General features: G+C 30.2%; 10 protein-coding genes and 1 pseudogene across 11 annotated transcripts, besides 5 other annotated features; 7 read left to right on the top strand and 4 right to left on the bottom strand.

Moving 5' to 3' along the window:
- Positions 1 to 366: 366 nt before the first annotated feature.
- Positions 367 to 1706, top strand: TVAGG3_0283960 (helicase; the record flags this gene model as incomplete). Its single annotated transcript, XM_001323658.2, has 1 exon — positions 419 to 1675. The coding sequence occupies one exon, from the start codon at positions 419 to 421 to the stop codon at positions 1673 to 1675; it is 1257 nt and encodes a 418-aa protein (XP_001323693.1).
- Positions 1707 to 2312: 606 nt separating this feature from the next.
- TVAGG3_0283950 (ankyrin repeat domain-containing protein 49 family) lies at positions 2313 to 3752 on the top strand (the record flags this gene model as incomplete). The annotated part of the gene is made up of 1 exon (XM_001323659.2): positions 2313 to 3704. The coding sequence occupies one exon, from the start codon at positions 2313 to 2315 to the stop codon at positions 3702 to 3704; it is 1392 nt and encodes a 463-aa protein (XP_001323694.1).
- A 73-nt stretch (positions 3753 to 3825) lies between these two features.
- Positions 3826 to 5193, bottom strand: TVAGG3_0283940 (armadillo (ARM) repeat-containing protein family; the record flags this gene model as incomplete). Its single annotated transcript, XM_001323660.1, has 1 exon — positions 3896 to 5038. One exon carries the CDS (start codon positions 5036 to 5038, stop codon positions 3896 to 3898), a length of 1143 nt encoding a protein of 380 aa, XP_001323695.1.
- A 2909-nt stretch (positions 5194 to 8102) lies between these two features.
- Positions 8103 to 12827: a mobile genetic element.
- TVAGG3_0283930 (uncharacterized protein) lies at positions 10825 to 11046 on the top strand (the record flags this gene model as incomplete). The annotated part of the gene is made up of 1 exon (XM_001323661.2): positions 10825 to 11046. A coding segment is annotated over one exon (222 nt), but the record flags the coding sequence as incomplete, so codon positions are not given.
- Positions 11110 to 12192, top strand: TVAGG3_0283920 (IS204/IS1001/IS1096/IS116 transposases DDE domain-containing protein; the record flags this gene model as incomplete). The annotated part of the gene is made up of 1 exon (XM_001323662.1): positions 11110 to 12192. One exon carries the CDS (start codon positions 11110 to 11112, stop codon positions 12190 to 12192), a length of 1083 nt encoding a protein of 360 aa, XP_001323697.1.
- Positions 12828 to 12829: 2 nt separating the features above from the next.
- Positions 12830 to 13878: a mobile genetic element.
- Positions 13879 to 15724: a mobile genetic element.
- Positions 15725 to 16517: a mobile genetic element.
- A 567-nt stretch (positions 16518 to 17084) lies between these two features.
- Positions 17085 to 19549: a mobile genetic element.
- TVAGG3_0283870 lies at positions 17173 to 17795 on the bottom strand (annotated as a pseudogene). The gene has a single exon. A coding segment is annotated over exon 1 (623 nt).
- TVAGG3_0283860 (MULE transposase domain-containing protein) lies at positions 18104 to 18831 on the bottom strand (the record flags this gene model as incomplete). Its single annotated transcript, XM_051228926.1, has 1 exon — positions 18104 to 18831. A coding segment is annotated over one exon (728 nt), but the record flags the coding sequence as incomplete, so codon positions are not given.
- Positions 19550 to 19643: 94 nt separating the features above from the next.
- Positions 19644 to 20684, bottom strand: TVAGG3_0283840 (macromolecule glycosylation; the record flags this gene model as incomplete). Its single annotated transcript, XM_001323665.2, has 1 exon — positions 19644 to 20684. One exon carries the CDS (start codon positions 20682 to 20684, stop codon positions 19644 to 19646), a length of 1041 nt encoding a protein of 346 aa, XP_001323700.1.
- A 259-nt stretch (positions 20685 to 20943) lies between these two features.
- TVAGG3_0283830 (aminoacyl-tRNA hydrolase protein) lies at positions 20944 to 21583 on the top strand (the record flags this gene model as incomplete). The annotated part of the gene is made up of 1 exon (XM_001323666.1): positions 20945 to 21520. The coding sequence occupies one exon, from the start codon at positions 20945 to 20947 to the stop codon at positions 21518 to 21520; it is 576 nt and encodes a 191-aa protein (XP_001323701.1).
- A 319-nt stretch (positions 21584 to 21902) lies between these two features.
- TVAGG3_0283820 (uncharacterized protein) lies at positions 21903 to 24092 on the top strand (the record flags this gene model as incomplete). Its single annotated transcript, XM_001323667.1, has 1 exon — positions 21921 to 24092. The coding sequence occupies one exon, from the start codon at positions 21921 to 21923 to the stop codon at positions 24090 to 24092; it is 2172 nt and encodes a 723-aa protein (XP_001323702.1).
- Positions 24093 to 24940: 848 nt separating this feature from the next.
- TVAGG3_0283810 (uncharacterized protein) lies at positions 24941 to 25411 on the top strand (the record flags this gene model as incomplete). Its single annotated transcript, XM_001323668.1, has 1 exon — positions 24941 to 25192. The coding sequence occupies one exon, from the start codon at positions 24941 to 24943 to the stop codon at positions 25190 to 25192; it is 252 nt and encodes an 83-aa protein (XP_001323703.1).
- Positions 25412 to 25546: the final 135 nt, after the last annotated feature.

The following is a 25546-nucleotide window of genomic DNA, read 5'->3' as shown; positions in this document are numbered from 1 at the left end:
GTGGAATTGTAAGTATTATATATTGAGTCTTCAACTAATTGGCAAAATCCTTTTTAAATTTCAATAAATAATGGGTAATTTTTATTGTATTCTTCGAACATACAAATAAAAACGTAAAACTTGTTAGATCCTATATAGTTAAAGAATACTGTTTCATCTAATGTTTTATCAAACTATATTTTTGATCATTCTTCAGTCTTGTACTTCGTCTGGAAATTTTTTGTTGCTATAAACGATTTTTTCATGTACTAGTAAGAATCTAGAACTTGGTTTTGCATCATGAAATGCTTCCTATCATAAATTTCCGACAAAATTTTTCTATGAATTTAAAATTTTCTGATTAATCTTACGAGTATCATTAGAAGAAGAGAATTAGCTTTGGTCACAAATTTTTCCGAAAAAAAATTATCAAAAAAAAATGGCCGCTCCCGCCAAACTCGATGATCTTGAAATGCAGCTATTTTTCAGACCTCATGATTTGAAAGTCATTCAGTCTGATAAAACATCACCATATTCTGCTCCACAAGATTGGGAAGATCTTTTTGATTATGATACGTATTCAGACCTTCATCAGAAGCTTATTGATAATAACTTCGAAAAACCTTCTTCCATTCAAGCTAGCTCCATTCAGATCGCTAACGGCGAAGACCATCCAAGTATTTTAGGTCAAGCTCAAAACGGTTCTGGTAAAACCCTGGCTTTTGTTGTCAATTCGCTTTTACGCGTTGACCGTAACTCTAGCAAAGTCCAGGTTGTTATTTTAGTTCCAAATATGGAATTGGTCGATCAAACAGAAGAATATTTCCAGAAATTAGCACCAGAGGGCGTTACATATACGAAAATTGATAAGAATGGTGCTGATATTGATCACTTAGGTCAAATTGTTGTTACATCACCAGGTTTATTCTTCAACGCTGCAAATGCGATTCCCCAATTGAAAGATATTGATGTTTTCGTTGTAGATGAATGTGATGAAGTTATTACAAATAAGATTTACCACGAAGATTTAATCAAGTACGCTGGTGAGATCAAGAATGCACAGTTCCTCTTATATTCGGCCACTCTTGTTGATAAACTTAACGATTTCATTAATACGTTCAGACCAAATATGCAAAGAATTATTTTACCACAAAAGAACGTAATTAACAGGACAAACAAGCACTTCTTCATCGATTGCAGGAAAGGAATGGATAAGATTGACGCAATTAATATTATGTTCCAATATTTATTCCAATTCCAAACCTTCATTTTCTTCAATACAAGAAAATACTTGCAAAAAGTTCAGAAACAACTCGAAGCTCTTAAGTTGGAATGCGATTGGTGCTCAGGTGATCGTACAAAAGATGAAAGACGTGATGTTGTCAAAAAATTCAGAGAACAGAAAATCAAAGTATTACTTACAACAAACTTACTTGCAAGAGGTATCGATATCCCTTCATGTAAGGTTGTTATCAACTTTGATATGCCAAGAAAAGAGAGGGGTGAACCAGATTATGAGTCATACTTGCATCGTCAAGGAAGATGTGGCCGTTTCGGTAAGGAAGGTAAAGTATTCAACCTCATAAGAGATGATGAAGATATGAAAATGATTGAGTACATCAAGAAGACATATTCTGTCGAGATTACTCAAATCACTCCACAGGATGTTCAGAAGTTCGCAGAAAAGAACAAATAGATTTATATTTATATATTTTTTGTCTTTTTTTTCAGAATAAACAATTTAAAAAAAAATAAAAGAAATAAGATTGGAATCCAATCAAGAGAATAGAAATGATTTTAAAATTACTTACTTTTAAAGTTTTTCTTTAATATAATAAATGAACTAATGCATGTATAAATTCTTTTTAATCTAATTTGCCAACCTCACATAATTTGCATACAACCCTGAGCTTTTTGAGAATAACAAACAGCTGTTTAAGTTCCTTATTCTAGAAATCATAATTCTAAGAATTTGTTCAGGTATGTTAATCAATTTCAGCGTATGATATTAGATATTTTAATCATGTTCATGATAAGATTGATTGTGCCAGAGATGATTCTTAAATTGCTTAGAATTCATGATTCATTTAAATAAATTAAAAGACTTAATAGCATTATAACTTTGCAAAAATAATCACCCAATCTCCATAAGCTTGATATTTGATCAGCATGACTCTGTGTAATTAAAAAACGTTTTGAAAAAAAAAATTCATAACGCTTCAGTTTTTTTTTAGAAGGGGGAGAAAAAAATTTTTTTTTCTAAAAATCTAAAATCAGTTAAATAAGAAAAACGACGGATGGCGCAGCCTTACTTTATCATCTTCCAAGATAATATGTACAAGGTTAACCCCGAAGTTTTTAGTCAACAATCAACGAAATTTGCAGAAGAATATCAGCAAAATCCACAACAATTAAAATTCGAAGAGAACGTCGCTAAAGAAACATTTGAAGCTTTCATTAACTCATGTCAGTTAAGACCATACGTTATCTCAGATTTGCTTATTTTTGAACTATTGGATTTATACAGAAAATGGGGTTGTAATTCACTCGAAGCTCACTGTTACAGTGAGTGCAAGAACAGAGGACTTCGCCCACGTCCAAGGGAAGACTATATCGGCATTTTACTTGACAAGATTGACAACAACGAAGAAACTGTTGAAGATCTTCGCCATGTAGCCGAAATTCTCAACGACTCATGGGATGATGATAGACTTCCAGATATTGAACCAGAACTTCTTTACAGAATTGTCGTTCTCGCAGAAAAATATAATATGGATATGGACGAACTAACTAAGTTTACAATGAATTTGTACGACATTAACCCTGAATCTGCTGTTCTTCTTACACTTAGACTTGATTTTGATCACTTAAGCGAAGAACAAATTGATCGTATCTTCCATTGCTCCGAAATGCATAATATTTCAATTGGCTTCTTCGTAGCTATGTCAATCTCCGCAGTAAGAAATCGTACAAAGGATAACTTAGTTGATTCTGAATGCAATCATATCAAAATGATGAACGAATTTCAGCGCGAAATGGATTACGACAGACGTCACATGATTATGCGTCTCGACCAGGAGCATGAAGATGAAATGAGAAAGCTCATGGATACTCTTGTTAAACAACATAGAAAATTAGAAGAATTAACAGACTATCTTACAGACACTGCCGAGCGTCTTGACAGTGGACCGCTTTCTCCACGTGGAATTGGCGATCCAAAGCTCAAAGCTCTTAAAGAAGAAACAGATGAAAAATTACAGCGTATTTATAACAGAATCCAAGCAGATGTTGAGCAGAATCTTGCAGAAAACTCACAGGTCTTTGAGAATTCCATAGCTAAAATCGAAGCCGAGTGGGAAGCCGATTGTGCAGATCCAAGAAAGGTTAGCGCTGATACAGATAGAGCAATAGCTATTGCTGGTGATAAAGCTGAAGAACTCTCCAGAAAGCTAGATGAAATAGAAGCCCAAGTTAAGAGATCTAAAGCTTCAATTGCTGCTAAAATTGTCAGAGATCAGACCCGTGGTATTTCTGGTATGGTCAAGGATGCTGGTAAGGATAACCATGATTCCAAATACTCTATCTTCAAGGGAGAATCTTCTCTTTGGGGACTTACAGAAGAAGATGTCAAGAAAGAGGTTAAGACTATCAAGGACCTTGAAACTCTTATCGATCAATTATGCCCAATAAGAGGTGCTGCAACACGCGGACCAAAGAAGAATTAGATTATTTCTCTTTTCAGTTATTTGGATTAAAAATAATGTCATTTTTTCTCATTTTAGGAAATTTTAACTTTATAGTATTGATTTCAAAAAAAAAATCGATTTTTTGATTTTTCAAAAAAAAGGAGTTCAAACAAAATTTTATTAAAATATCATACAAATAAGTAATTTTATAAACAACAATATGGTATTTTCTAATCTTCTTCAACAATAGCATATATCTGGTTAACTAACTCATTTATTTGCTCTTCTTTGCTATTATTTGTATCATCAAGTAAAGTAAATAGTGTTTCTGAGTTGGCTAGTTCTTCAAATACTGATGTATCTGTAGTTTTTGTAAATTCAAGAATTTTCAATATACAATTAAGGTTCTGCTTTAACTGTGATCTATGTGAAGTCTGTGTCATCTCACAGATTGTGGAAAAAATGTCATTTTCAAGGAAAATTTTTGGATCAATATTGGCTTGAGCTCTGATTACAGATTGTGTAAATGCCTTAAATGCATTTTGTATTATCTTGAACTTTAGATTCGGTTGTAATAATGTTTGTATTAAAGAATGAAAAATTTCTGTGTTATTCCAAATTAAATCGGCTCCGAGCTGAGTTTTGGAGATTCTGTAGAAGAAATAAATGGTTCCTTTCACTTTATTCTCATTTTCGAATGAAAGGAACGGTAAAATTGATTCTGGTGTAATCAAAGACATAGTTTGATCGAAATCTGTGAGAAAACATGATATGTATATTGCAATAATATGTTTAAAGTACTTTTCGCTTGATAATAATTCTGGTGTTAGAAAATTTTTAAGAATTATAGCTCTTGCTTGAGAATTAACTTCACAAATGGCTGATATAGTGTCCAATGCACTTACTAATAAACTAGAATTAATATCTTCTATTGAAATATAATTACATAAAATCTCTATGTATGAAATATCAGTATAATTGAATTTCGCGAGTCGTTTGATGACAGTTAAGCATTCTTTTGTAATTTCGGGAATTGGTTCGGCAACGTATTTTTCCAAAAGCTGAAAAATTCCATATTCAGCTAAATATTCAGGCAATCCTTTCAAAACAGGAATAAAATCTATCATGACTATCAATAAGTTCTTGTTTGGTAGCTGTTCGAAGAATAAACTTAAAAAGTCTAAAGGTACTAAACGATTTAGTAAATCTTGCTGGTATTCTGTAATTTTATCAAGTATATACATCACTAAAGTATGTATTACTTCCGATTCTGTGTGAATAGCGATGTCTATTAACTGATGAAATTGGGAATGATTAAAAATGACAGGTTCATAGTCGATGATTATTCTTAATTCTCTGAGAGCTGTCTGCATCAAATCCGGATTTTCTAAATTGGAAAAGTATTCGTTGATTTGATCATTACAAGTAACAGCAGACTCAAAAGATAAATAATGAGATGTTTCTCCTTCTTGATCTGAGTTAAGATTATTAACCCCAAGAAGTTGAGTCTCTGGTTTTTTGGGTATCAAAACAGCAAAATTCTAAAATTAAGGGGGTAATTAAAAAAAACTGGGAGTGTAATTGTCTATAACTGTTAATTTTAAGCTCCATATAAGTATACCCATAACATATGCATTGTTTTTTAGCAAAGGTAGTCCCATGAAAAATGACACCCTACCCTCCCATTTACTGATCGCTTCCTTTTTGCTCCTTATGCCAAAATTGAAAGAAATGATTTGGGCAGCCTAATTTATTATTCCAATCGGCAACTATTCTATATAGTATAATTAGTTGCATTGTCAGCAATTCTCCAGCATTATTCAAATTAAGATCAACTTCGTAAATTTTAATTATGTTGCAACAATACTCCCACATGGAGTGACATCAAGATTATACCTGCCAAAAACCCACATTAAAAATCGAAATTTTGCATCTTGAAAATACAACAACATAATTCCTCGTGATTTTGATGTTTTTACGTATCTTATGACACACATTCAAATAACTTGAATATAAAAATTATTGCAATACGAAAAAAAGTCATTCATTATATTTATTATTTATGATTTACAATGACTTTTACAATTGGTGCACAGTATCGCATATAATCTTTCGATATTTCTGATTTTATATTTATATATTTTGACAAAAGTATTAACAACTCAAATTGACGCGATTGTTGCTACATTTATGCTAATGTAGTACGTTTCCATTCATCTATTTACTCGTTGTTCATGAAATAAAAAATTTATTTTACTATCTTAAAATAAGAATTTTGTCATGGGTATAATATTTTTGGCAATCATTGTAAGATTATATCAACTCTTAAATGAGTATTTATCAAGGATAAATTTAAAAAACAAAAATTAGTTGATTTTAATGAGTAAAAACGAGTTAAATTGATTATCTGACTAATTATACAGTACTTTGATTTTCTAAAATTTTTTTGAAATCGATATTTTCTATAGAAAAAATGCATTTTTGATTTTCATTTTTAAATTTTTTAAATTTTTTTAGATTTTGAAGTTGCTCAACTAAGCAGAATTAGTAATGTGATTGGTTTATATCTCTCATAAAGTGATGAATTAAAGGTGAATCTTATAAAATCACAAGTATCATCCGCATTATCATTTGTTCTAAAAAGAACAGTACTAAGGATTGATAAAGAATGATCAGTATTAGTAAAATACTTGAATAAAAAGATTAAAAGTAAAATTTTTATTAATTTATATATAAGTTTTATTCGTATTTGTTAGCATTCAGTAGACAAACTATCTATGGTGAAAAAATTATTCATTCTCACTTGTTATTCCTTCTATAGAAACGCTAAATATGATTTTTATTTGGAACATTGATTTATAATTTTCAAGATGAATTTACAGAACCTCTTAAATAAAACTTCACTCTAACAGGCTTAGAACTGGGAGCTCTGAAGATAGGTTGGCAAGCTATAATTATGGTATTCTCTATCATTATTGTATCAACAACCTTACCATTAAGATCTATAATACTAATACTAGCCAATTCAGGTTTATAATTTTTTTGAATAAAATCTGATGTTAATTGTTGAGCATATGGTAACAATCTCATACCAGAATCATTGCTAAAAAGCGCATAAACAATGTCGAAACAAGCAATATTGTTTTTGTCAATTGTTGGTAAAGATAAATGATAAAGAATACATGAATCAGTCGTGAAAGTATTAGATAAATATTTGTAACTTAAACATCTAAATAGTGTTCCTTCAGTTTCAATACTATTAGGAGCGTTTTCTCTACTTTGATCTTCTGTCATGAGAGACTCTGTAAACGAAAAAAATTTATTGTGCCAGAAAGTACTCAATTTCTCTCCCAAACGATGTTTTTGCTCAAATTAAAACATTGCCCATTGAGTTCTTATTAACAAAATAAACTTTAAATATAAAGTAACCATGATATATGTAAAAATAGGGTTGTTAGATTCCCGACGATAGGTGTCTTGGAAGATTTGCCTGGTGTCATCATAGTGTCTTTAAATCAAAAATTTTATTTTGGAGTTAGTTTTATTGATTTTTCAATAAAAAACATTTCTAAAACAAGAAAATAAAACGATAAAATATTTATATTTTATATAAGGATCTTATATATTTAAAATAAATATCATTTTATTTTTTTCATTGGTGTCTGTCAAACCATAATACACTATTCAAAAATTCAATGTGTCTTGCGGTTTCAAAAGACACCTTCAAATTGAACGATAGCACAGACACTATTGAATTTTACCCATTTTATTTAGTTTTTACCCTTTTTATTTTTAAGAATTAATGACTGAAACAGCCGTTTTGCTATGACCTCAATCACTTTTATTTATTATTTTAAATATTATTTAATTTTATTATTTGAATAGGCCAACTTATATTTGAGAAGCTCAATTTGAGACCACTTAATACATTGAAATATCATAAATATTGAAATATTAAAAAGTGTATTTCAAAATATTGAAATTATAAAAATTTATAATACTGAAATTGAGACAAATTAATAAATTCAATGTGTTTTTTTTTTGAAATAACTCTCAAATATTATTTTTTTGTTTATTTAATGGTGAATAAATATGATTGCTTTAGTCAATCATAAAAACTAATTTAAGTTTAAAATAATGAAAGGATAATTTGATCGTTTTTTAAAATACAATTATTTTTGATGATTTGCAAGAGTCTTTGAAAAGAATATAATATAGGTTCTATTTTTGTAAAATTTATCCAAATCATGTATTACATAAATTACGATTAAAACGATGAAAGAACCAAAAAGTGTGTTTTGTGTTTTGTTGTTGCGTGTTGGATGCGGGATCCTGTTATTTCCGAAATCGACAAAAAATTTGGAAATTTAATTTCCGAAATCGAAATTATATTAATGTTTTTAATATTCTTATATCAAAAAGATTAAAGTTCATTAAGGATACCCTTACGTGTCAGATTTTTTGCGCATACGAAGAAGTCATGCTAGACATGAGCTATAAACCTGAAATTTTAGCAACATATTTAAAACTTTTTAAACTACAATACACTTTAATATTCAAGAACAAAAATATTCTTTTTAGAAATTACATAATTATTTTATGTGAAATCTATATAAAAACATATTTTGCGAGCGTAACTTTTTTCTTTATAAGCACCTTATATGACTGATAAACTGTGAAGGCACATAATTGTTAATTCATAGAGTTGATATGTTTCCAAAATTGAGAGGAAATTTGAAAATTGAATACCCTTTCAATTCAATTTTCAAAAGATATCAGCTCCTTCAATAATTGAAGGACGATTTTGATCATTTGCTCTTAAAACAAGTATGCCATGGAGAAAAAAGTTACGCTCGCAAATCTGAAATATAACTATCATATAAAAAAATTAAATTTCTAATTTTTTACTCTATAGATATTATTGGCCACTTGTGTAATGCATAAAAGTTTATGTCATATGCATACATTTGGAAGTATGGGAGACGAGGGAAATTACTTCTATGAGGCACTAGGATTTTTAAAAATTTCTCTATCGGACTCACCATTCAATTTCTCGAAAATTAAAAAAAATCAATAATAGCTAAAATGTATTATGCATAACAAATTTTAATGTTACACGGTATTTTTTGAACTTCATGACATGAATTTTCTTTATATTATTTTTTTTTATTTTCTATGATTTATGCGATAGGCTGGAACAACATTGTAAGTGCAATGATATCATTTATAGAGAAATCTAAAACTTCAGCATTCAGAACTCGCAACCACAAAAATATTCATTTGCTAAGTAAGTAAAGTTGATTAAGTTCGACACTTAGCTTTTATACGTAAAACCAAGTGTGTATTGTTATTTCTTGTTAAATTATTGAGAAAAAAATAAATTGTAAGAGAAACGATACTGATTATTGAAATAATATTGAGGGTAGCTGCAGATTTCTTCATTAACATGCCGGAAATTTGTTAATCTTGGTTTTCTATCATAAAATCTGTCGAAGAATCTAAAAACGGAGATATGAAATAGAGATCATGTAAATCTAGAGTATCCTGTCAGAAAAATAGACTAAGCATGTAACCCTTTTTTGGTCATAAACACTTTTTACCACTTAGTCATACAGATGATCATTAAATTTAAACGAGCACTTTTTGTCAGAATTTATTCTTTTACAAAGACAGAAGATTTTAGTATTATTTAATATTAGTGCTGTAGCAAAATTCAAAAAACGGTGAAAATTCAGTGAATTTGTGAATTCACATTTTTTTTCGACATTTTTCTTGATATATCCATGCACATTAAGAACACAGCTTTGATACGCTTAAAAAAGCATATTTCATATGAAATTGTTAAAGAAATAAACAATTTATATAAAAATTGCACTTATGGGCAGTTTAGATATATAATTTATATATAACATATATACAAATCCATAGACAAAGTGCAATAACTACAATGTTGTAGAAAATTACAGCAGAAATACTGACTTTTTGAAGGATAATAAGAATTCTTCTCAAAATACTGAAAATTAACATATTTCTGTACTCAATTTAGTATATGCACAGAAGTTATGATTTGGTGTTAGGTTTTTATGCCCCAAAATCTAGATTTTTGTGACATCAAATCTTATTAGTGGATAAATCAAAGACTGTCATTTTGAAATAAGCTCATATCAATAAATATCCATTTAAAAGCCTTATTGTAATATGTAACTAGCAAAAAGCCTAATATTTATCAAAATTAATCAAATCAAATGATCAATATTCATGATATGTCATCAGCAATAGCTAATTGATATTTTATTTTGTATTGATATTCATTTTTCTCATATTATACACGATTATATCTCTTTTTTTTAAAAAAAGTTTTTATATTAGACATGAAAGTTGAATTAATACAATTTTGTACTAGAGTTTGTTTGTATATTAAATAATAATGATATATACTTCAACATATTGCGTCTCACCATTACCAAAATGTAATTTTGCATACAATTTTCTTTCATTTAACAATGATGTTATTTGAAAAGTGATACTTCCATGATTATTGATTAATGTTCCATCATATATAGGAATGAATGTTAAACAAGACACGCCTGCAGCTGGGTGCATTCGTGGCATTGTGATAAGGCTTATATATAAAGACTTCTCTCGATCAGCATTACGTCAAATGAATATTGACCCATTATTTTGGCGATGCGCTAGTTCCAAGTAGAAATGCTTTGGTATATTTAGGTTATGTCTATATGTTATGAATCATGGTATTATTGATAAAAACGTTCTTAGTCATTAAATCAATCCTAGTATCTAAAGATATAATTTAGATTTTTTTGTTTATTGCTAAAATTAAATACAGTATAACTTTCTTTCATATTGTCGGTACTAACAATACAAGATTGTGTTGAAAAAAACTTAAATATGCATGAAAATTAAATTTAATGTGTAAATATGATAAAAATTTCAACTTTACTAATAACATACATAAGTTTCTGATAGTTTAATATAGTTCATATTGATGTGACTGTAAACTATATCAAAAAAATATTTTTAAATATTGTTATGCAAATAATGGGATTTCTAAGGAAAAAATGATTATATTTGTTATATAAAGCAATCTTTTTAATTATTCACTACGTTTATTACATTTTTTGCCGACCATTTACGTAATATGCCTCCACCAAGCAGACGCAAACAACAAAGTCGTGAAGCTAACGAAAAATCAATTGAAGCAAGAAAAAACTCCCAAGAAAAGAATGCGCCAAAGGAAGTCGATCCAAAACACTGGACTGCTTCTGTAATTGTTAATGGTGACTCTTATACTCGAGCAAGGAATTTATTTCAAGATAACAATATTAAAGTGCCGAGTGAAAAAGAGTTTTACCGTCATCAAAAAGAAATAGGTAAGGTAATACTAGAATATAAAGAGCAATCTATTAAAAATGCTCAACAAACAATGAAGAAAGATACATTTTTAAGCACTGATTCGCATTATAATGTTGGCAGAAATGCTACAGCGTGCCAAAGTTTAATGATGGACAACCGTGGAAAAGTTGTTGGTGAAACAACTGTTATAAAAAAGAGCTCTGGAGGAGACTTTGAAGGCCCATCCAACATGATGGAAACAGAATGTACAAAGAGGATGATGTCAAATTTTGACTTTACAAATGTTTCCACAGTGGTTCATGACAATGACAATAAAACGAAAGCCATCATCCAGCAATATGCTCCGAATGCTAAAATTACACTTGATCCTCGTCATTGTGTACGTGCAGTTGGCAGAGCTTTCGAAAAGCTTGAAAATGGTGGATATAAAGAAGCAGCAGGAAAAGAAACTGTTAATCAACAGAAAGAAAGTGAATCACAGCCAGCATTCCCAATCAAATCTAAAGCAGAAGAGCCGAAGAAACGTGGAAGACCATTAAAACACCAAGAAAAAGTATTTCATCAGATATATTCGAAAGTTATTAAGTGGTTCACTTTTATTATCATGCTTCCAATTGAAACAACGAAAAAAATTTTCCTATGGAAGAATACATTAAATCATTTTATCGGAAGGCATGAAAATTGCCTTCACGAAAAAGACAAAGAATATCCTGTGTTTCAGCCACTTACAAAACCTGATTTAGCGAAGCAATTTCAACGTTTTACAGATGATGCCGCAAAGTTGATTCCAGAAATTGATCCTAATGCTCAAACACAACAAAATGAATCGATACATCACTCAATGCTTACTCAGTGTCCCAAAGGAAACAACGCAAAATCGTTTGAAATGCGTACGGCTGTTACAATTTTACAAAAAAACGAAGGAGAGAAATGCAAACAAGAAATATACAATCGTGTCAATAATTACCAAATATCTCCTTCAATCCGCGAACTCCAAAAACTTGAATATGAGAAAAATAAATCCAGAAATCAAAAGAAAGCTACACCAGAAACAAGAAAAGAGATCAACAAGGCAAGAAATGCAAAAAGATTTCCTAAGGATAACCCTACAGGTGATTACAGAGGAGGAAAGTGGACCCCACAAGATATCTAATTTTCAAATTTGAAATAAACACATATTTTCTTTGTATTTGAAAATATTTTTATATTATAAGATTTTTGAACCTATAAGTAGCATGACAAAAATTATATAATTTGCTCCTTTTTTATTTTAGTATACAAATATCCCATTTGTTATATGTTCGGTATATATATGATGATATTGTAATCAATTATGCTTAATGAAGCTTTATCCCGTGAACCCCTCATATTATTGGAAAATAAATAGCGAAAACATGTAGAGCTGCTATGTTCTCAAGTGTATGCTGATTTTTGGATTTTTCATGAAAACTAATGGCGGGATATCTTGCATTATTTAAAAAAATTGAACTATGCAAAATAAATAGTATTATATTTTTTCTCATGAAATGCTATTATGAGACAACCATAAAAACCATATGTTTATTTTTATAATTTGATTGATTTTTTTTTACTATTTCATTAATCTTTTATGAATAATATTATTTTTAATATATGTGCTATTAAAATTTCAAATTTTGACTAATATATCTAAGTTATCTGAACGAAACATTTAGAAAATATCATACTTACATTGAAATAGCAAGTAGAGATATTAATAGCAAGTTTCTTGGTTTATATCTATCATCTATTGTTGTTTGAAACAAAATTGGAAAAAAGGGGGTTGGCGTCCTAAGGCGTCCTAGTGTAATTTCTCAAAATTGTGATATTTACATCACATTTTTGAGAGGTTTATGGGCGTCCTAAGGGAAAATTGAATAGCTAGGGCGTCCCGAATTTTCATTCTAAGATTTAAATATATTATATACTTAAGTATATACTACAAGAAATATAAAAATTAAATTTTTATTATGTTAACTTATAAGAAATTTTTTTGAATTATCGTTGATTTATTGTAATCTTTCCAGGCTATACTTTTGAAATCAACTTTACTGTCATACGCATTAATGTAGTAGATGTCCAGGTGTAGCTATTATATCCCAGCAACATTGGTATCATTTGTTAAGATATCAAAATGAAGCGTTTTTCAGATATAATTTTTCGTAATTTTTCAAAAATAAGATGGTAAAAAAGCCTCGACTTGCTCGAAAATAACAATTTTTTTTACTTGTAAAAATAACCTTTTACAGCATGGGCAGCTATTCAATCACTATTTCTTTTTCTAAAAGTATATTTTTCAAAAAAAAAAAAGATCAAATTCGACAATTTCTTGATGAAAGCAAAAATATTACACATACTTCTAGATGCATGGGATAAAATATGCAATTATTCAATCAATTCGCATGATTTGAAAAAAAAAATCTAAATTTGATAAAAATGTAGAAATTTTTTATTTTGAACTTGAAATTCGATTTTTTTGATCCAATTTGTGAATTTTTTTTTGATCGGAATTTCAATTAATTTGTTGATCAAAAATGACCTCACAATGTTTGATCATAAGTGAAGTCATCTTCATGGGTATTTAGAAATTCCAAGAGAAATTGCTTATTTCTCGCAGATGTAATATCTGAGAAAATCGAATTTAAATATTCATAGAAACCCAAATCATTCTCCGGTTCGAATAATTCATCTGTTGCTTTTTCTGTTTTTTCTATGAATTTTAATAATTTGATTAATAAATCTTCATCAGGAAGAATTATTGCTGCATTTGTGATAAAATTCCATATTGAGGTAATATGGCAATAATTACATTTATAAAATGGGGCGCGTAAAGGGTTGGCGTCCTAAGGCGTCCTGATGTAAACTATTCAATTTTTGAGAAGTTTACACCATAATTGAATAGTTTATGGCGTCCTGAGAGGAGATTTCAATGGGTATGGCGTCCTAAAAAAATAGAAGAAAATGATTTTTTCTCGATTTTTCTAGAAATTGAATTTTTTAAAAAAGAAAAAAATCAAAACGTATACATTCAAGAAAGACTATAAATGAAGATTTTTCTATTTTTTTTCATTCTAAAACATCTTTTTTTGGATAATTTTTTTTAAATAAATATGTAAGAAAGATTGAAGAAAAAGTAAATTTACTTTCAGAAAATTCGTTTTACATGATGTAAGACCCATAACAACTATAAATATTCAATTATTTAAAATAAAAAAAGAAAAACAGATTAAATGTATTCACATCAAAATCCATTGACCTAAGGATGTTAAGTTTCTGTTTTTAAAAGTTGATATTTTTTTTTTAATTTTAAGAAAATTAATAGCATGTTATTAGACAATAGGAGTGTAATGATATTGACTAAACAGAAATGAGAGAATAGAGATATAATTTTGATAAGCAATATTGCAAACAAATTCTGAAGTAAAATCGCGATCAATAATTGAAAATTACGATCATGTACTGAAAAATGACGATCGAATTGAATGAATAGAATTATATCTAAGAAAAAATAAATTGTATTTAGAAGATGAACAAAGAAAGGTGTATGCTAAAAATCATTTAACAATAAATGGAAATAAAAATTTGCCAAAAAATTTTGGATAAAATTACATTTTATAAATGTAATTATTGCCATATTACCTCAATATGGAATTTTATCACAAATGCAGCAATAATTCTTCCTGATGAAGATTTATTAATCAAATTATTAAAATTCATAGAAAAAACAGAAAAAGCAACAGATGAATTATTCGAACCGGAGAATGATTTGGGTTTCTATGAATATTTAAATTCGATTTTCTCAGATATTACATCTGCGAGAAATAAGCAATTTCTCTTGGAATTTCTAAATACCCATGAAGATGACTTCACTTATGATCAAACATTGTGAGGTCATTTTTGATCAACAAATTAATTGAAATTCCGATCAAAAAAAAATTCACAAATTGGATCAAAAAAATCGAATTTCAAGTTCAAAATAAAAAATTTCTACATTTTTATCAAATTTAGATTTTTTTTTTCAAATCATGCGAATTGATTGAATAATTGCATATTTTATCCCATGCATCTAGAAGTATGTGTAATATTTTTGCTTTCATCAAGAAATTGTCGAATTTGATCTTAATTTTTTTTGAAAAATATACTTTTAGAAAAAGAAATAGTGATTGAATAGCTGCCCATGCTGTAAAAAGGTTATTTTTACAAGTAAAAAAAATTGTTATTTTTCGAGCAAGTCGAGGCTTTTTTACCATCTTATTTTTGAAAAATTTACGAAAAATTATATCTGAAAAAACGCTTCATTTTGATATCTTACAATGATAAAATACCAATGTTGCTGGGATATAATAGCTACACCTGGACATCTACTACATTAATGCGTATGACAGGTAAAGTTGATTTCAAAAGTATAGCCTGGAAAGATTACAATAAATCAACGATAATTCAAAAAAATTTCTTATAAGTTAACATAATAAAAATTTAATTTTTATATTTCTTGTAGTATACTTAAGTATATAATATATTTAAATCTTAGAATGAAAATTCGGGACGCCCTAGCTATTCAATTTTCCCTTAGGACGCCCATAAACCTCTCAAAAATGTGATGTAAATATCACAATTTTGAGAAATTTACACTAGGACGCCTTAGGACGCCAACCCCCTTTTTTACCTATAAAATGTAATTTTATCCAAAATTTTTTGGCAAATTCGCATAATAGCATTAATATTTGAAGCTGAGATTAAACCTGTGATTACTTCTGTAACTTTTGGAAAATCATCGCAATTTAATAATTCTATTCATTCAATTCGATCGTCATTTTTCAGTACATGATCGTAATTTTCAATTATTGATCGCGATTTTACTTCAGAATTTGTTTGCAATATTGCTTATCAAAATTATATCTCTATTCTCTCATTTCTGTTTAGTCAATATCATTACACTCCTATTGTCTAATAACATGCTATTAATTTTCTTAAAATTAAAAAAAAAATATCAACTTTTAAAAACAGAAACTTAACATCCTTAGGTCAATGGATTTTGATGTGAGATACATTTAATCTGTTTTTCTTTTTTTATTTTAAATAATTGAATATTTATAGTTGTTATGGGTCTTACATCATGTAAAACGAATTTTCTGAAAGTAAATTTACTTTTTCTTCAATCTTTCTTACATATTTATTTAAAAAAAATTATCCAAAAAAAGATGTTTTAGAATGAAAAAAAATAGAAAAATCTTCATTTATAGTCTTTCTTGAATGTATACGTTTTGATTTTTTTCTTTTTTAAAAAATTCAATTTCTAGAAAAATCGAGAAAAAATCATTTTCTTCTATTTTTTTAGGACGCCATACCCATTGAAATCTCCTCTCAGGACGCCATAAACTATTCAATTATGGTGTAAACTTCTCAAAAATTGAATAGTTTACATCAGGACGCCTTAGGACGCCAACCCTTTACGCGCCCACAAAATTCACTCTATTATATGGTGTCAATTAATTAAAACAATTTTTAATAGTTATTTATTTAGTGCGAATAAGTGCAAACTCATAAATGAATAACTTAATAGTAGAAATGAATTATCTGATATAAATCTCACATTTTGTCCATCAGAAATACTTTAATTGCATACGCATAACTATTAGTAATATGTCTGGAGTGTCAATTAATAACAATCCCACAACAAGTAAAATTCAGATTTTTATTAAACTTATTTTTTCCTAAAAGTTTTCTCAAATTACTATATATACATATGTGGATAAAATAATAGTAATATTGTAAAAAATTAGATAATTTTTTTTATTTGAGAACCTCTCAAAAGTTCATTCAATTTATCAATTGTTTCAGTTTGATGTATATTCATTTCTGGAGCCTAAAACTTTAGCAATCATGACAATATCATATTCTCTTTCTAACTACGCAATGTAAGGGTATCCTTAAGAGAAAAACAATTCTTCTTCTTCAATCTATTGGCGCATTTATTTCTACACCATGGTGTCTTCAAAACGCTAATTTTTGATATTTTTAACAACCGAGTGTGGGACAAACTATCCAGTGTCACTTTTTATTAACCTTATTTTAAAAAATTAATAAAATAATAATAAAAAATTATTTGAATCTTTTACATTAATTGTTTCTTTTTTAAAAGTACCTTTAAAGTACAATAAACAAGATTTGAATCTATTGATCCTTGTTGCAAACTTGAATATATTGCTTCAAGCATTTTCAAACATTCGACTTTTTTGTTTTCCAATATTTGTTCATAGTCATTAGCTTTTCGTAATATACGAACAACTTTATCACTATTGATTAATTGAACTTTAAATTTAATCAATAATGCTGGAACAACCGTTGTGTATAATTCAACAACAAAATCGTCTAATCGAATATTCCTTCTCTCTGGGAAATAAGAATGCTTGAGAACTTTGAAATGTGACTCACTGACGTTATTAGTCGCGTCACCTCCGTTGCAATAGCGCTTATTCCAACGATCTAAATGATGCCTCCATTGCCTATCGAAGTACTTTTGGGTTTTCGGTTCAGTGGAAAGAATTTCAAGAATTCGATCATAAACTGCATCTAGGTCTGCAGCTTCTTCTTGAGTGAGGTGCTCTGGAACTTCTTCACTTGTTTCAAACGTTTCTTCTTCTGGAATAAATTCAGAATCGTTTGGATCATCAGAAGATTCTCGTGGTAAAAAGATTTGAGAAGGTTGAAATTCATTTTCGATGAATTCTTCTTCATATTGTTCCTCTTCTTCAATTTCTTCTGCTTGAAGTAAGTGAGATTGAGCTGGTTCCTCTCTAGGATTTTCTTCTTCTTGGTTCTGTTCTTCCTCGGGAGATTCTTCTTTAGTATCGAATACTAATAATTTCATTAGATTATAAAATTCTTCAAAATTGTCTCGTGATTTAAACTTATCCGCTTTTCTTAATATGGCGCGAAGGACATGCACGCCACACCAAAGAATATGACAGTTTGGAATACCTCGCTCAATTGCCTCGGCTATTTGTGGGGCGCAGTCCATACTTATCATCTCGGGTTCTCTATTAATATATTGAAAATAACGACAAACACAATATTGAATATTTTCGCTTGTGTCAGGAGAAATAAAGAAATACAAAAAAGGAAAAACAATAGTATGTTCTGTTTTTCCTGTGAGTGCATATAATGGAATGTTAGCCCTTAGAAGTTTATACGTTGAATCGATGTGAAACGTAGAAATTTGGTGACCAAGGGCCTTCGCTTCGAAAGGTGCATATAAAAAAACTAGTTTTCCCGGCTCAGAGATAAATTCAATTAAATCTTCTGGACAACTTTCTTGAACAGATTCGACAAAGATAGCTAAAGAAACTTTTTCATCCGAACTAAAGCGTTTGGAAACAATTTCAGCTCTTTGAGCAAATTTACGTAATGCATCTGGACCTTGTGCAAATATTGAAAGTAACTCTTCGTCTGTATATGAAATATTTAAGTCTTGGAAACACTTAAGTTGAGCTGTAGCATGATTCATATTGTTTTCAAAGTAATGTTTAAGATAATTTCTGACAAATAATGAGGATATTGTTTTTGTTGATTTCGGAGGTGCAGAATGATCATGAGAGTCAGAGTGGATTAGTAGTTCATATTTATCTTGATCTATTATCCGGACTTTGAATTTAGCTTGACATTGTGGATACTTACATTTGTATTCGATCGTGGAGTATTCTTTCCTGCATTTTTGAGAGTAGCCCATGCTAGCTTTTATCTCTTCTTGGATACCAAACTGGAGGAGCTCCATAGTGTTGAATATCACGGGCTCCATACAACAAATTGAATAAGGTATTTCAAAATTTGAAGGAAATGGTCCATCATTGAATGTAGTGGCCGGGAATTGAATGACATACAGATAGTTTGAGGAAATTTGTTATAAATTATAATATAATTGAAGAATTAATTATCAAAACAAGTCTAGGAGCCATTTGTCAGATTTTCCCGAAATGCAAGGTTAAGATTTTAGCAGCGACTAACTTTGAGTGTACATATATAATTGTTATACTGAGTACTTTCTATCTGTGTTACTTATTTGAGTCTAAGAGCCATTTGTCAGATTTTCCCGAAATGCAAGGTTAAGATTTTAGCAGCGACTAACTTTGAGTGTACATATATAATTGTTATACTGAGTACTTTCTATCTGTGTTACTTATTTGAGTCTAAGAGCCATTTGTCAGATTTTCCCGAAATGCAAGGTTAAGATTTTAGCAGCGACTAACTTTGAGTGTACATATATAATTGTTATACTGAGTACTTTCTATCTGTGTTACTTATTTGAGTCTAAGAGTCATTTCTACCATAGAACTAGATATTGTCTCTCATTAAATATATATAACTGTAAACTGCTTAATTCATTTATCTATTTAGATAAAATTATATTTATATAAGATTTCATGTTATTATTTCATCTTTATTATTTTTTTTATTCCTTTGAAAAGTGACAGTGGATAGTTTGTCCCTTTCTCTTAACAACCCTATGTAAAAATCATGGTCAAGTAAAAACAAACAAAACATAATATATAAACAATACAAACATTCTAATATGAAATTGTATTAATTCTATTCAGGAATAAACTTTGGCTTGTAGTACTTATTTTTGACAAGATCTCTTCTTTTTGATGCAGCAATTGTTGCAGCCTTGTAAAATTGGGTCCACTTCCATGCCCAAATGAGATCTCCGTTGTGTTCTTCGTACGTCCAGCTAAAATTAAGGAGTTCTGATATTTCATCAATTCTATGCCTTATACGTTGTTTTTCACTTTCTGGGATCATACCAACAATAGCAGGAACTGATCTAATATCTCTCATTGGTACTTGTATTAAAGATCCAGAATAATCAGCGAAAAGTTCATCAAAAGGCAGATGAACATCATCACTTAGTACAACTGGAATGCATCGTCTCTTTATTGCATCGAAGAATCGTTTGGAATTCGGAGTATCCCCATGTGGTGATGGACAAAAATCCGAAATGGACATTAAGTAGACAACGTCGAAATTTGTTGTAGCACGCTCTTTCGATACCTTCTTTGCAATTGTAAGCGAGTCCCGCATTTGAGATAATTCTGCAATTAAATTCGTTCTGATTGATTTTGCAATTTGATTTGTCGAATATATGCTTGTGTGACTCTCAAAAAACGCGGATAGTATTCTGCGGGTCTGATTTTCGTTATCTGGATAACTCGACGAATATGGAACAATAGTCAGCCTCCATAGTTCTCTTGGTGACATGGTAGAATATTCGTTTGAAATATCGCCAGTAGATATCATTGAAGGCAATTCTTGAAGGTTTGAATTCAAATTGTAAATCTGGGTGAAAATGTGATCAACTCCTCCATGCTTTTCATACCAATAACTATTGTCTAATAAGTATGGAGTAATTACCGACTGATAGCTTGCTTTCTTTTTATATAGGTTATATGCGCTTAAATATATAGGTACATAGAACAAATCTGCGTCCTGAGGATTTTCTACAGCAGTTCTACTCTTAACAAGATTTTGATGTATGATATATTCGAAAATATAATTACTTCTCTGATTTAATTCTGCATTTGGATCGCAATAGTAGCCTTTGCATACATCTTTTTGATCTGCGATTGTCATGTTATAAATGTATATCTTCAATGGCGCTTCTGCATTCCGAAAGAAAGAATAATGTTTCGTTATAGTTGATTTTGGTGAAAATAAAGGTACAGATATCCTCAGAATCAGGAGAGACAACAGGAATATCTCTAATTGAAAAATTTTCCTGAAAGTCTCTCGAAAATGACCTCTGGAAATCCACACCAAAACAAATTTCAGGTTGCCGAAATTTTTTAAACAGGGGGCATCCCTTACAGAACAATTTTTTTTTTCGCATTTCAATGAAATCTATTGCTTTAAGCGCACTTTCTGCTACAGCAGGTATTGCACTTGGTGTTTACCTTACAGAAATTGTAGAAAATTACCGCAAGAAGAAAGAAATGGCCGCATATGCTGATGACCCTGTATATGCAGACGACGACGCAGAAGAGGAAGAAGAGTTGTATGAAGAAGATGATGAAGATTTCATTACACCCAATCCAACAACTGTTGTTCCAGAAAATTCTTGCGCAATTTTCTTCATAAATAAGAGCCTGAAAATGAGAAAAGGAAAGATTTCTGCTCAATGCGGTCACGCTTCCCTCGGTATTTTCAAGAAGACAGCTAAAGTTTATCCAAAAGTTGCAGCCTATTGGTTTGATAACAAATTCGATAAGGTCTTCTTCAATATAAACGATCAACAACAGATGGAACAGTACGCTCAGAAGGCCCTTGATGCTGGATACCTCTTTGAAACAATTGTTGACGCAGGCCGCACACAAATTGCAGCTGGATCACATACAATTCTCGTTGTAGGTCCAATTGATAAGTCAAATGTTGCAGAATTCACAAAGGGACTCCAACAAGTTACAAAATAAGATGATTTTTAACCATTAATTTGATACCGAATATTTGATAGAATTTTTGTTAACATGAAGCCCCATTATTACGTAAGTAAACTTTTATAGAATTGTTGAATACCTTGTAATTTTTTATATAATTTTAGGTTTAACTTTTCAAACAAATTTCTATTAGGAACTGATCGAAAATCCCAAAGCAATTGCACCCATTAATGGAAACTAATGTTTTTGAGCGTTATTGAAATTTTGATTTAATATTGAATCTAAACAATCCAAATCATAACAATTTTTAATCTAAACAGTTTGTAGATATTTTCCTCCAAAGATCTTGCAATGGAATTTGAAAGGGAGGAAAAAAAAACTGTTTTTTTTTTCTTCAAAATTTATTTAGAATCATTCACGACAAACTAGAGTTTTAATGGCGCAGAATTCCCTCATTGATGATTTTATGGGCGATGATGGAATGAATAATGCGTCTGGTTTGAGCGGCGATGATTTTAATCTACATAACGCATTTGGAAACGACCGTTTTCAAGGCAAAAATTCATTTAATAGCCGTGGAATGAACCAGCCAAAGTTCAACCATGGAACTGGATTCGATGCACTCCCAATGGAAGACTTTGATCCACTGCCAAATAATTTTCCAAATCAAAACAACAGAAACAACTTTTCTAACGAAAGTCTAGGTGATATATTTGGCAATTCTCAAGAGAATGGCTTTAACAGACTTAACCCAAACTTACCTTCTTCTAATAAAAAACAATCATTCGGACTTAAAAACGGATTTGACGCTATACCTATGGGAGATTCAGGCTTTGGTGATCCAAGACAAGGATCATTACTCGGAAACGATTTTGGAAGCAAACTTTCGAAAACAGACAATTTTGGTGCTACACCGCGTGATAAACCTACTATGAAAACAAGCGTTAGTGTTGGCTTTAATCAACCGAAATCAAATCTTGATATTTTACCTCGTGATATTTCCAAAAATTCAATTAATGCAGACACTAAATCACAAGGCGGCTCAAAGCGTTTACTTTCAGGTGGATTACTTAATCTTAAGAATTCCCAATCTACAAATTTCAGTCAAAGCATGGATGCAATTCCAGAAGAGAACGATATGTTTCCTCCATTAGGGAACTCCCAAGAAAACGACATTATAGCTGATATGAATGCGTTTGGTGATGATTCGCCATTTGCACAAGATTTACCAGAATCAGATGAGATGAAACATCAAGTTTCCTTCCAGAATTCCGATATAGCACCATCTACGAACTCAAACAAGGACATTGCTATGATTCCTCCACGCAAAATGAGCCGTGTTTCAAGTTTAGATTCAAATCCACCACAAAACTCATCACCTCCAAGGATCACACCCAACAAACCAGCAAATCCATCACCACAAGAGAAAGTTACACCAGCTCCTGTGAAGATATCTCCCCAACAAAATCAAAATCAATTTATCTCTCAACCTCTTCCTCAATCAACAACATACCAACCACCACAAGCAACTATTCAACAACAACCCGTTAATATACAGCCACAGTTCCAAGCAAATCCTCAAATTCAATACCAATCTCCTCCAATGAGTCAAAACATTCCACAACAGCAGCCAATGGTCATTCCGCAGCAACAAGGAATGATTCGTGATCAGTTTCCAATCGAAACAGGCATCAGGGCTTCATTTGACCGTTCAATTTCCACATTAAAGCTTTATTTCATCAATGACTTCAAGAACTTATGCAGATCAACCTTGTCCATTGATCCTTCACTTCCGGACATCGATAATTTCACAGACCAACTAAATACAGATATTTCATCTTTAATTGAAGTCCCCGTTACTCCATTAGACATCAATTCGCAAAGTATCTCACGCCAAATTGCGAATTCCATTGACGAACACACTAAACCAGTCAGTAGCGAACTTGCAGACATTGATGCACGAAATTCACTTACAGGAGAACGTCATGTCTCCGAATTAAGACAACTACAAGATGATATAGATACCCTGAAGCAAGTTTTCAAGACGCAAAGTGACAATGTCCTGCAAGAACTTGAAAAAGAAAGGAGATATTCAGCACAAAGAAGAGACAGTGATTTGACGATCAGAAGAAACATTGAACATCGATTACGAACACTCAGTTTGAAGCAGACAGAGTTAGAGACAAAAAGCCGTGCATTGACATCAGAAAAAGAATCAGTTGAACGCGGAATCAAAAATTTGGAAAATCAAAAGAAAGAATGGTCAGAAACAGTTCTTCCAAACATTTCAGACGAATCTGGTTCATTACGTAAACAGATTCTTGAAGAACTCCATTCAATAAAAGTTGAGATTCGAGATGGCCCATCAGAAGAAGACTCAAATTCAGTTGAAGAATGTTTCAACATCTTGAGGAATGAAACAGAAAACATCCGAACTGATCTATACGACATTGATATGGCACTTCGATGGGTTGAAGAAAGAAAACGAGATCCTATATCTAGAAGATCTCCAAAGAAGATCAAACGATCTACAATTCTTGATCAGACACAAGAGAAACTCAGCCGTATCCGCAAACTGAGAGATGAATCAACAAAAGAACTCTATTAAGATATTTTTCTTTTTTTAATTTGTTATTTTATATATAAAATTTTTTGTTTTGTATGATATAATCAAGGACATGAATCGTTTTTATACTAATAGCATAAACCTATTTGAGTTAATGGTTCCCTAACCACTTTCGGACACACTGTCAATTTTTTTTGTTTTGTATGATGTAATCAATGATGTATTTACATTTGCTTATCACCATAATTTTGATGAAGATGATTTTTTTTTGTTTTGTATGATGTAATTAATGATGTATTTACATTTGCTTATCATGCGCATATTAAGTTATTAGAAAAAACCATTGACTAAATGGCACATAAGGTTATGAATCTGGTCATCACTATAATTTTGATGAAGATGATTTTTTTGTTTGATGTAATGGTTTTTATTCTAATTATATAAATTTATTTGCGTTATGTCAACGACACGGCCTTCAATTATGTTGTTTACGGTTAATTTTTCAATGATGCATCACTCCAGCTGTCAGAATTTTGAATTAAAGTCAAATTGTTCTGAGTATGCCCTTAAACATCCAAATCTCGATCAAAATCAGACAATATATAGTTCATTTAACTCACAATACCGTAATATATTCCAAAATAATTAACTTCATATATTGCACTGCATGTTATAAGTTAACGCTCGGAATTCTTTTAAATTTTTTCAAATGGCAATTTTTATCAAATTTTCAGTAAAAAGGAATCAAAAACCATATTCATTACCTTCTAAAATATGTTTTCAAATGAATAGTTCAAAAATCATATTTGAATATATTTTTTGAATAGACAAATTTTTTGACTAGGATAAAATGAAATTCAGTCAAAATTTTTATAATTTCATTTTTTCATATGTCTTGTGATAGGAGCGAAGCTAAAAAAGTTAATACAGACATTACAAATTCTAGTCGCATCGAAAGAACATTGTTATCAGAATTTCTTGATCATATTTCAGGGAATTGGGATTATGGAGTTACAAAAGAGGTTGAATTCTTCAAAGATATCTTTACCCCAGTTAAATTAGTTAGTTTTACAGATCCAAATCTCAAAGCAATTCTTAATGAATACAAAGATGGCAAGCCAATTTCATTAGATCTTGAATAGAATCCATCTATGAGAAAAACGATTGGAGCGAATCTCTTTCAAATATGTACATCACGCGGCTGTTTACTCGTTCACCGAAAAAATGGAGAAGTCAACCAAGAAATCCAAAAATTTATTACATCAAATCAATGTCTATTTTTGGATTGGAACATACCAATGTATTCCAATGCAATGGTTATGTATGCAGCAAATACAGTTTCTCATTTGTATAATTTCATTACACATTAAAATTTAATAAATGTCTTAATATAAATAGTATTCATAATTTCTTTTTTACAATTTGATTCGAATGGCATACAATTTATTTCATATTGCATACTTATTAATGATTGCCAAATATTGAGATAATATTTT

This window comes from Trichomonas vaginalis, chromosome V (genome assembly GCF_026262505.1).
Source record: "Trichomonas vaginalis G3 chromosome V, whole genome shotgun sequence".
Lineage (NCBI taxonomy): Eukaryota > Parabasalia > Trichomonadida > Trichomonadidae > Trichomonas > Trichomonas vaginalis.
The sequence above is the reverse complement of the archived record's forward strand: the minus strand, read 5'-3'. Positions and strand labels throughout refer to the sequence as shown.